At 44.5% G+C, this 11,545-nt stretch overlaps 2 protein-coding genes across 4 annotated transcripts; one reads left to right on the top strand and one right to left on the bottom strand.

The window, feature by feature from the left end:
• Nucleotides 1-400: 400 nt before the first annotated feature.
• drap1 (DR1-associated protein 1 (negative cofactor 2 alpha)) lies at nt 401-9,687 on the bottom strand. The gene is made up of 7 exons (XM_017422096.3): nt 9,399-9,687; nt 8,788-8,860; nt 7,084-7,177; nt 6,531-6,656; nt 3,323-3,413; nt 3,123-3,211; nt 401-1,690 (listed from the first exon to the last, which is right to left on the bottom strand). The coding sequence occupies exons 1-7, from the start codon at nt 9,438-9,440 to the stop codon at nt 1,522-1,524; spliced, it is 684 nt and encodes a 227-aa protein (XP_017277585.1). The 5' UTR covers nt 9,441-9,687; the 3' UTR covers nt 401-1,521.
• lg7h11orf68 (linkage group 7 C11orf68 homolog) lies at nt 8,928-11,540 on the top strand. Of its 3 annotated transcripts, none has more exons than XM_017422095.3 (3): nt 8,928-9,084; nt 9,907-9,982; nt 10,397-11,540. In XM_017422095.3, the coding sequence occupies exon 3, from the start codon at nt 10,434-10,436 to the stop codon at nt 11,175-11,177; it is 744 nt and encodes a 247-aa protein (XP_017277584.1). In that variant the 5' UTR covers nt 8,928-9,084; nt 9,907-9,982; nt 10,397-10,433; the 3' UTR covers nt 11,178-11,540. The 3 variants fall into 3 exon arrangements, with proteins under 3 accessions (XP_017277584.1, XP_024862968.1, XP_037832317.1); XM_025007200.2 differs by having other exon boundaries at nt 8,940-9,084; nt 9,911-9,982; XM_037976389.1 differs by lacking the exons at nt 8,928-9,084; nt 9,907-9,982 and adding an exon at nt 9,984-10,004.
• Nucleotides 11,541-11,545: the final 5 nt, after the last annotated feature.

The following is an 11,545-nucleotide window of genomic DNA, read 5'->3' on the forward strand; positions in this document are numbered from 1 at the left end:
TTGTTTTTGCGGCCGAGGATCTAAGTGGCCCCGTCGGTTGGGTGGTATAAAGACGCTTTAAAGTAAATAAAGCAGGCAGAGGGAAGAGGAAAGGGGCTGGGTCCGATCCAAGGGGCCCTCAGCACCGTCTCACACTCACACACATCTGACTCAAACAGCAAGAGGAGGCCGTCAAAAAGCACCGGCTGTTTGGTTCCGAGGCTGAATGAGTCACCGGAGACATCCATGGGAAACGTTTCAATATTGCAAACAGGGAGGAGTCAGGATCACAGATCATGTGAAACCGGTTGTGAAACCTCAACAATTCAGCTGCAAAATGCCAAAAGGATTTCAATTTCGGTTAGCAGAGAGCCGCACGAAACGACAAAAGAGATGCGTTCAAAAGCAAAACAAAACAACCTTCTTTAATTGAAATACGAACTTTATTTCACCCATACAAAATAAAAAGAACTTTAAAAGTTTTACAATACAGTGTGAACTGTCTGTTCGCGACCATTTCATAACGAGACCGACCGACGCGCACGCAGGAGCCCCACCTCTGCTGCCGTTTAAAACAATCTAAAAGAGGGACGACTGAAGATGAAGGAGCGACATTCGAGAGGGGGGAAGTGGCCAGATTTAGAATTAGAGATGACACAAAAATATGAATAATTATGGTCCAAAGAGTCGCTGTGCCTATGCGAGCAATTCAGGGCGATTTACTGGTCCTATGAAATCATACAGAAGCTCCGGCTCAAACTGACAACTGTCAGCGTCCAAATAATCAACAAAACGGGAATCTGATGACGTGGCTGAATTCAGGGCTGCAGCTGAGGAGGACAACCCTTGATAAAAATATAAAGTATGGCTTGTTGGTCTCTGGTAAAGCCTTTTATCTGCTTCCTGGTTTGTGTTGTAGCGTACTGAGGCTGACCCGAACGAACCAAGAGCTGAAGGACAACACGATGATACAACGCTCCAGTGATCTGCTTTCAGAAATCCCCTTCAAACACTCGGCCCTGAACTCATCTCAACTCGCCGCGTTGGTTGAAAAAGCTGGAATAACCTCTCGATTTGTTTTCCTGTTGATCTGAGGGTGGGAAAAATCAATTATATAGAGAACTGAGAAAAAAAAAGGGGAAAAAAAAGTGCGGGAAAAGGGGGAAAAAAAAACTGCAACACAAATGACACTAATCCTGTCTGCAGGGGCTCACAACAACAAAAAACAGTGACAACTGCCTTTTTTTTCCTTTTCTCTTTTTTTTAAACTAACAAGTGACTTGTTAAAAAACATCCGCGATAGACAATTCTCTACAATAAAATAAAATCCTTAAAAAAAATTAAAACATTTAATATACAACAAGTTTTTTTGTTTGTCCCCCCCCGTCTCTTACGGCTTCCTGTTACGGCGCTGTAAGTGAAGAGTCTTTGTCTTCACTGGTTGGAGCAGCCGCCAGAAGATCAACACAAGAATCTGAACATAACCTGTGTGTGTGTGTGTGTGTGAGAGAGAGAGAGAGAGCGCTTGGTGGACGGGGGGAGCTAAGAGTCGTAGTCTTCGTCGTCGTTGTCCTCGTGTGTGTGCGGTGAGGGCCCTGGGGGAGGCGGCGCGGCGCTCATCATGGAGGGATGAGGGGCGAAGGCCATGCCGCTCGGAGGCTGGGCTGGAGCCAGGCTGCCCATGTGCACAAACTGGGGGGGAGGGTTTGAGCTGCGGGGGGGAAGGGGGGGATGACACGAGCAGAGACGTGTTAGAGCTTTAATCTTTCACATATTCTGAAAATGTAACAGCCCCGAATTTAAACAGACAGGAAATGCAGAAATGCAAAATGGGAACTGCAGCTAACCAAGTCGATGCTGGGAGTTTGGGACAGGCAGAACTGAAATGGCTGGAGAAGCAGCACCCTCTAGTGGTTATTTGTTGGAAAGTCACCGTCAGCTGAAGTCAGTCGCTGGATTTCAGTGTTTATCAGAAGCAGTGGGCTTCCAGGAGTAAAAACCCGAGACGACATCTTTTCAGAGAAGAAACCGCAGCACGAGCTAAAAGTAGAATCCTCAGAAACAAACGTCACTGAGCACAAACTTCCTTCTGTGGGGGAAAATCTCCAAAACTCCTAAAACATGAAGCGTGTTTAAATAAAAAACTGAAAATGTCCTGAAGGTTGGTTTTCTGTGACCCGTTTAAAGCTTGAATTTCCACCAGGGGCCTTGGTAGACTTAAAACAGCACAGGGCCACTTCCCAAAACTTCATTATTACCTTTAAGTACTTCAATATGTACCCTGTAAATACTCTACAATTACCCTGCGTGTACCCTCTTAATTATCCTGTAAGTACTCCCCATAAGTACCTTGTAAATACTCATAATAAACTTGTATGTACTTCTGTAAATACCCTGGAAACACCACCTCAGAAGTACAACCACACATATCTGGTAAATACCCTGTAAGTACACCTATAGGTAACTTGTAAGTACCTTGTAAATACCCAGCAATTAACCTGCACGTACCTCTGTAAGTAACCTGTAAATATCCCCATATGTACCTTGTGAATACCCTGTATTTGCTCTTTGTGTACCTCTATAAGTACCTGTCAAGTATCCTTTAATTACCTCATAAGAGTCTATGAAGTACGCCTCAAGTGTTTCTCCTAAGTCTTATTAAACATGTAGAGATATGTTGTAGTGTATTTTTTTTCTTTAAACTCTGCTACCAAAGTAAACAGCGCACCTTTTCTGATGGAGGGGCATCTTTTGGTGTATTTTTTGCACATCTTTTCCCCCAAACTGTGGGAGCAGGAAAAGGAAAATTGTGAAGGAAATGGAAGACAGTAATAAGGCCACTTCAGTTGTGACACAACGGAACCTTTACTGAAAGAAACATGATAGAAGAAAGTGAGCAGCAATGATTTTATTGGTGAACCAAACAGCTGAATGTTTTCAGTTCTTCCAGTCCTGATCCCGTCTGATAAATCAACTCTAATCAGATTTACAAAAGTGCGTCCCGAACAAAAATAACCAGACGTGTCTCTGACAGCGCTGGCTCCCGGCAGATTCTTTGTTGAGCTTTTCCAGTTCCTACGAATCAATTCAAACTAACCCCCCCACCTCCACCCTCCACCGGGCCACGGGTGGAGTTTCCTCACCTGTGGAACATGGCTGCGGCCTGCTGGTTCGTGCTCGACTGAGAGCCGTCCTCCTCGTCTCCGTCTGTCTCGCTGTCCTCGGAGTCGTCCTGTTTCCAGCAGAGGAACACAACAGTGAGCCCAAGCCAACACCCGCCCGGCCCGGCAGCAGACGGCACACGGCAGACAGCAGACAGCAGACGGTGTCAATCATGTCCCACCTCTTGCTCTGACTCTGTCCCAGACAGCTTCTTGTCTTTGCCCTTGGAGCCGGTGCCTCCGTTCTTGCGGCCGGACCCTGGTCTTCGTCCCCTAAGAAAATAAACAAATAAATGCATAAAATGAAATGAAGTTTCTTCAAGTCTGTGTCATGTTTGTGTAACCAATCCTGGCTGAGGCCGGTGCTCTCCTCGGGGCGCTCAGCTGGAGGCTACATCTCCATTTTACGGCTCTCTCTGCTTTACGTTTCTCTGCTTTGAGTCCAAAACGCCTGAGCTGGAGCGACTCCGAGTCCAGAATGAGAGTTTAACAAGCCAGTCAGTCAGGGTCACGGTTTTTAATTACTTTAGTTTCCCCTGATAAATAACCTGAAGCGTCAGTGAGAAGGTAAGAGAGGTGGGATACCAGACGTTCACATGACTCGAGCTCATCTATTAGGAGCAAAAATAAACAAAGAGGGTGAAAAAAAACTTAAAACCTACCGAGCTAATTAGGTGTTTATTTAAATATTTTATTTTATTACATTTGTATATATGAAATTATATTTACTTTTTTTTTAACTACAGGGTTAATTTCTGTCACATTTATTCCATTGTTAAATTTATTCTTTTAAAACTAGGACTACATCATTCAGAAAGGTTGTTGACAGAGTGGGATAAAGCTTAAAGTGACAGTCCAGATCTTTTGTAGCGGGGGTTAAGTGCAAAGGTTAATCGGTTAATAACAACTATTATGATCAATTAATATCTTTGACTGAGCTCAGTGTGGAGAAACAGAGTTGAACTCAGACCAGACTGACGAGCTAAAGGCTAGTCTGAGCGAGGCAAAGACCAAACTGAGCTTAAAATACCTCCGATCGCAAAACGGCTGGTTGAGGAACCTGTAAGCTGCTGCTGCCTCTGTGAATATCCCCGTGATGTGTAAATGGTGGCGATGCAGACGGACGGCTCTGTATAAAACAGAGTTTAGACGAGCTTCTTTTAAGATGGCAGCAAGTCCACCTTGTGCTGGGCCTCGCTCCGACGAGCTGCTGGTTTGTGGATCCAGGCGTTCCTTCAAAGTAAAGCTGCTCAAAGAGCTACCCACAGCAGATATTAACTATTTATGATGTTTCCACACAGCCTTTACTTCGTCCCTTAAATATTACATTAAATCTAAACATGGAGTCCGTATTTATTTGACAAGCCAGATTGCACAAGGTGTCCCCCGTGGCTGAGGGTGTTGAATAGTGAAAGGTTTTAGTTTCGGAGTGTTTTTCTGGACTAAAACTGGACAGGGAATACACATAAAAAAGGGGAAAAAAAGGTAAATGGAGACTTACTGCTGCTCTAATGTTGGGCATACAGAGAGAACAGAGAAGAACTAAAGCGTGGAGAGGGACACTGCTGGCCCCCGCAGCAGACATGTTTGTGAGTGTTTCAGACTGACTGAAACACTGGTTTTCACGAGGGATGAAGTCTTACATTAGATCTTTGCTGATAAAGATCTGGAGGGAGAATATATTTATCTTACTGTAGTGATAAACCGCCGTCCAAGGCAGCGCAGAGGGACGTGTCTGGGTTACTGGGTTACTGGAGGGATCGATTTTACCCCCCCAGAGGGTGGCCAGCGGTGGGCGCCATAGATTAATCTGCAGCCACCCCAGTTGTTTGAGGAAACTATCGTTGCTACATATTTTTTTTTGCGTAAAATCATAGTTTCCTTAAATACATGGGGTGGCCCGTTCACATATTTATGGCAGCTGCCATCTTGGTTTTTGACGTGGCAGCCCAATTCTCCATAGTGATTTCACTTATGCCCAGACGCATCCACACACCAAAATGGAAGCTGGTACCGCACTTATTTTTCAAGTTATCCAGCTCACAAGATGAAGCGGACCCTTCTCGTTGCGATGGCGGCTGCTGGTGTTCGGGATCATTGTCCTGTTGGGTGACTCACTTTCAGACAAGCCTCGGCTCTCAGACAGGTTGCCTCACATTTGACTAGAATCCTTCTATTGACTCGATGACTGGATGTTGTCCAAGTCTCTCAGCTGCAAACTGAGCCAGAATCACCAACCCTCCACCACCATGCTGATAGCATGACAGCATTAGCTTCTTCACCTGAATGCTACCTACCCTCCTAGTTCGTATGGAATGGACCTTTTTTTTTTTTACTTTGACCTTGTTAAGACTTAATAAAAAGAGTTTATTCTCTATTATTCCCGGATCTGCACAGTTTTAGGACTGAGAGACCCACTTGACTTTGAGTCAGTGGTCTTATTAGACACTTAGGCTGTATTCACACCAGTAGACTCGGTCCAAAATGTCAACATTTGTTCCATTTTCAGCTGCTGCAGTTCTCATTCACACTGCACTGAGTCAATCGAGCCAAACCCTTTGAGCAACCTGTTCCCCCCCTCGCCTGTGGGGGCGCTGCACCGAGAACTACTGAAGGAAACGCCACTAAAACCTCTGAAGAAGACACTGAACGCAACTTCCTTCTTCTGGAGAAGGAAACAAAAATGGAGAGGTGTCGAATTTTAGCCGTTTTGGGATTTCTGTTTTGTCTCCACGTCTGGCCATGACCCATTTCTCCCTCTAGTGGTAGAAACCCATGTTTGTTTTGGTTGTATTTACCCAGAAGGCCCTGCGCTGTAGTCCGCTTCCTGCTTTTGGAGCGGTCAGCGGGTCAGCTTGAGTTCACAAGTATCAAAACCGCGCCAGAGTTCACTTCTACCAGACCGAGACCGAGGTTTTTAGGAGGACCAGAGTTTGCTGTTTTGGTCGGCATCAGAGTTGGATTGATGCGTTCACACCTCCCCAAACGAACTAGAGTTTGATTAAACATGGCTGCTGTGAACGCACCCTATGACTTCTCCAGCCTCATCTTTAAAGCTGACACTAAAGATGTCAGTATTAGGAGCTCAAACAACTAAACTGAACCAGCCACAGGCTTTACTGAGAAGACCTCCTGTCGTTGTAACTTCTGTTTGATTTTCCACAGATGTTTCAGCTACTAATTAGCTGCGGTGTCTGTGTTTGATTTAAAGGGTGGGGAAAAAAAAAAATAAATCTGTGCTGCTGTTTTATTTCTCTGCAACTTTCTGAATAATTAGTTTTGCTTCTGTGATCAGCTGTGGACGCTTGGCCTCGTGTAATATCGACGGTCTCAAGCCCTGAAGCTCGGCTCCCCGACCTCCTCGGAGTCACGCTGCCGCGTCTGAAATACCTGCGCGGGACTTTCTCTCCGCCCCCCTCCGTGTGGTTCTCCTCCCCCTCGCCTTGCATGTCCGGCACCGTCGCCACCAGGTCTTTTAGGAAATCGAACTGCTGCTCCAGCTCAATGCACTGCTTTCTGCAAAACAAAGACAAGCGGTTTTCCGTCACTGCCTCAGAGCTGGCTTCACTGCACTCTGAGCGGAGCAAAACCTCAAACTAACAGATACAGTGTTTATTTACGTCAGTGACACTTAGAAGATGAGTCACATATTGATATTCTTCTGAAAACCGCAGCCTATTAGTGGCTACATAAGCTTCTAAAACACAATCTGATCAGAAGGCTGATAACAAATCAAACTTCTTTTTGTTTTTGCCTGGCACTAAGTTGCTCATTTGTCAACATTGGGGACACAAATAAATAAAAGTACAATAAAAAAAAACACCAAAACTATAATCATTATGGATAAATTGACAGTTTCTATAAAGCCAAACATCTTTTCAGGTGTTTCTGTAGAAGAAGAGCTTTCTAATAAAAAACGCCGCCCACTCATGGGGACACTTACAGATGAGACATGGTCATTGTCTTCGCATTCCTCGACTGGGTGACGTGACAAGCTTTCGTAAGCAGCGACTCCAAGAAAAGCTCCAGAGCTCTCGCTGTTGCGTAGGTGAAGGAAAAGACGACGCAGCAGCTTTGGTTTTAAAACCCCGATCCAAGATGGCTGCTTGTCATCTCGACCGGCCTCCGTCGGAGACTGGCTGGCCAAACGCTCAGAAGTGTGACATTTTCCTGGTCCGTGAACGCACCATTAAAGGGTGTAAAAGTTTCTATTACTGCATATATGCAACTTATAAGGTGCTTCAAAATAAAAGCTGGAGAGGCTTTTAGGCTTACAGCCCTGTTTTTGTTTTTTCCTCTTTTTGAGCTTTAAACCTCCTCCTGGAACACAACAGCTTAGGGTTTGGAAATGTTGGAGAAATTTAAGCAAAGCTAGGCTGGATTTCCTGACAGAGAGACTGCTGTTACGGTTCGTGGCGCGAGCTGACGAACGACGTCAGAGACAGTAACGTAGATCAGCGTGAAGGTTTTACTGAAATAGGACGGGGTTTTGTTGCTGAGGGCCTGCACGCGGGGCAGGAGTTCCTCTGTTTCTCACACTTGGCCTCCGTTCTTAGCAGGTTTAATTAATGACCCTATCCAGGAGGCTGAAGACTGCCTGGAGTTCCAGGAAAATGAATGAATGACTTCATCGAACAGGTTTAACATCAAGCCTGAGGGTTGTTGGCTTTTTTTTTCCTTCTCAAATATGACTTTGAACAAAGCTACAATATATTTTTAGACCAAAGGACTTCCTGTACGTTTATGTTTTGGGGTGTACAAGAACGATTCAAGGGTTAAAGAGCTACAATCTGTTTTATTAACCAGATACACTGTAATTATGTTTTGTTGAGTTTTATTTGGTCAAATTCCTTCTGTCTAATTATCTAGCTTTCCAGTGACAGACAGAGAGCTCAGTAACCTGCTGATGTAAACAGTTTGTTATGAGCAGACAGTCAAATTTACAATTTAACCAGAATTTAGAGAAAAAAAATAAGCAGATAAATAAAGATTAAAACCCCTGAGGCTCAAAGTGCCAACCTCAGAGGAATCCATCTATCCGTTTACTGTACGTGCTTTTCCACGCAGCAGTTTCTTACATGACGGTCGTTTCAAACCATCAGCTCCGCTAAATACCAGTGGGTCTGATTCCAGCCGTCAGATGCAACTTATCTGGATTTCATCTTTGCATCCTGTTCTTGATTTTTAACTTCGTTTATGGCGTCCATCGCCAACTAATCATAACGTTGTGTTGAGCCGCAGTGTTGAGTAAAAGCTTTAAAGCCACAAAACTCACTCCACTCTACGAAACAATGATTGAAGCAACAGAATAGCTTCTTTTTTTCCCTTTTAAACCCTCCTGAAGCGCTTATAACTTTAGGTCCATTTGACCTGAAGGCCACGGGAGGGTTTGGTTTGTCATTCTGTTACTTATAGTCCTCTGGCAGAAATCGGAATGGGCCAAAGTGTGTAGCAGCAGCTCAGAGCTGTACAAGAATCACAATTTAGCATCAGCCCACAAATCTAAAAATAGTGCATCTCTGAATAAACCTCCCAGACTTAAATATATTCACCCCGTTTACTCTGCATCTGCCTGTAGAACATCATCAGTTTGGCACACGCACACACACTTTCAAGATCCTGAACAAATACTGGACGAAAAGGATACAAATAATAACAGGAACTGCTGCAGCCACTTTTCCTATTTCTTCATCTGTCTGCATAATCTTCTTAATTCTTGCCTGCAGAGAGAAGAGGGGTTATTTTACCCGGGTGACGTTTTATTAGTGTTCCTGCAAACCATTTTAAGATGCACCCGGGTTAAAAAAAAAAAAACTGTTAGCATAACAACACCCAGGGACAACCTGATGTCGAACCGTACAGACCTCTCATCACCTCACATTTTGTGTGTGCACCTTAAACCCATCTCTGGCCAGCTGTCTGTGCAGCTTCAGACGTAGTTCAGGTAATATGGTTTACACATTTCACTTTGCCTGAGCAGCGCATGCTAAAAATAACACATGCTAACCAAGTCGCCTGAAGTGTGTCTCCGAGAGAAATGCATGCAAACTAACTTTGTTAGCTGGCTCGGCGAAGCCTACAACACGTCAGTGACGCAGTTTTCATATAATGAATTTACTTGTTGTTGTTGTTGTTTTTTTTACTCTGAAGTCAAGAAAAGAAGCCAAATCTCCCTGAAGCTACAGTAGTTAGCTTCCCATGACAACGGTTTGCTGTTAGCTCGTCTCAACGCCGGTTCAAAAGAAAGTTTTAACTTACCGGAGGAAATCTGGCGTTGTATTTCTTCTTTTTGCTGGGCATAATTAAATAACCTGTGTGGCTAAAGTAAAATAAAATACAAAAAAACAATATTCGGAATTATAAATTTATCATATATATATAGTCACTTCCACCGCATAGACACCAGCTAGCGTTAGCTATCCGGCTAACTTGTTAGCACGTCGGTGGTTCCCTTGTCGCTCGGCCAGACAGGTTCGGTTCCGTGGGTCCACGAAACCGTCAGGCTCTAACAAACACACGTCGTTCTGGGATATTTACCCGAGAGAGCAGCAGAAACTTCACAATGGGACACTTTTTGTATTTGGGGAATTAAATTAAACTTTTATAATAAACTTTATTTCAATAGAGCGTTGAGAAATAAAGGTGCAAAACATTCTCGGAAAACACAACTGCAGGAAAACATAACCGTTATAACAATAAAATTAATTTGATGTCCGATGGTTTGAAGATAGCTGTTTAACGTGGAGATTTTTTTTTCCTTGTTGAGGCAGGGGAAGCATTTTTAGGTTACACCAGCTGGAGCGGAAGTGCAACACACTGGACGACAAACTACACATCTGCAGGTACATTTAGCTTTACCCAGAGGTTGGTTATTGTAACGTTTGGGATTTTTTTTTTTTTGTTGTTGTTGTTGTCAAGCAAGCAAACTGTGTCTGTTGTAAGATAAACCGCCCATAAACAGCTTTTTCCCCCTACGAATTTTAAAGTCCAGTTTGTACTAATATAGTTGCTAGCTAGTCGGTTAGCTCCATTAAATAAATAGGAACCACAGGCAATCTAACGGGATTTATTTGGTCTTATTTTGTAAAAAAAAAAAAAAAAAAATCTGTAGTTTAGGGAGACTCTCTGAGTATGTGGTGATACAGTAACAAGTTAGGAACAGTAAGTTTTTCCACTTCTGGTCAGTTAGGCTAATAAACAGCCAAAACCTGTTAAAAACGTATGTGTAATTCATTGCACCTGTTTCTTTCCAACAGAGCTCAACTTGCTCATTAGTCCCAGACTGACAGCATTATGGAGGAAGAAGAAGGCTCTGTGGAGGACAAGGTGGAGACCCCCTTTTCTGCAGAGGCCTATGCGGCTGAGGCCATGGCTGCAGATATGGATCCCTGGATTGTCTTTGACTCCAGAAGAACCCCCAGGAACGAGTTTGACGGCTGGCTGGAGAGTAACAGACCCTCGCAGGTGTGCAGGTTTGGCGACGAGGAGGGCGGCGTCAGCCGGGTGGGTTGGATTGCCGTGTTGGGCCCGAGCCACTGCCCCAGCAGCAATGACGTCATGGGCCTCCAGGAGAGTTGGGAGAAACTTTTGGCCAGTGGCCGGTCCGTCACCTTCCAGACGGTGAAGGAGCTGGCCCTGAACCACGGCGTGCTCACGGGAAAGTGGCTGATGCACCTGGACTCCGGCTTCAAGTTGGACCACGCGTGGGAGTGTGTGGCCCGGGCAGCCCTAGAGGGCAAGATCTCTGTCGTTAAAGTAAGCCCCTTCAATCCCGCCACAGAAGTCAAGCAGGTCATATGTGCCTACAACCAGAACTTCACCGACGAGAGCGAGGTGATACGGCTGGACTCGGTCATTCGGGCCACAGGGGTGAAATGCCCCCTCTCCTACAAGCCAGATGTTTACACATACCTGGGGATCTACAGAAACAATCGCTGGAAGCTGTGCCCTACCATTTACGAGAGCAAGTTTGACCTGGAGTGTGTGCCCAGGCGCTCCCACATCATCAACAAAGTCACCAATCTGGAAGTAACATAAACCAGGGACTGGAGAGGCGAGTCGTTTTATGAAGAGGTCTGTGTTGTAGACAAATCTGGCTGAATTTCAAGCCCATGTTCTTCCATGTTCGATTCACATATATATGTAAAACAAAAGCAACACTCATTTGGATAATGTTCTTTTGATGCCGTCACATTTTCTAAACTGAACAGGCGACCTGAAACGCCGTCACACTGACTGAAATCCTTGGTGTGTGTGCATGGTTTCAGCAGATCATTTGCATCAAGTGATACCTCTCTTGGATTAAAAATAAATAAATAAAAAGGATCTTTTGTTAAGCTATAATTTTTGTTTACTACAAAACTGACATCACAGTCTTCACAAATAAAATCTACTTTTGAAGACCC

Source organism: Kryptolebias marmoratus, linkage group LG7, assembly GCF_001649575.2.
Source record: "Kryptolebias marmoratus isolate JLee-2015 linkage group LG7, ASM164957v2, whole genome shotgun sequence".
In the NCBI taxonomy this organism is placed as follows: domain Eukaryota; kingdom Metazoa; phylum Chordata; class Actinopteri; order Cyprinodontiformes; family Rivulidae; genus Kryptolebias; species Kryptolebias marmoratus.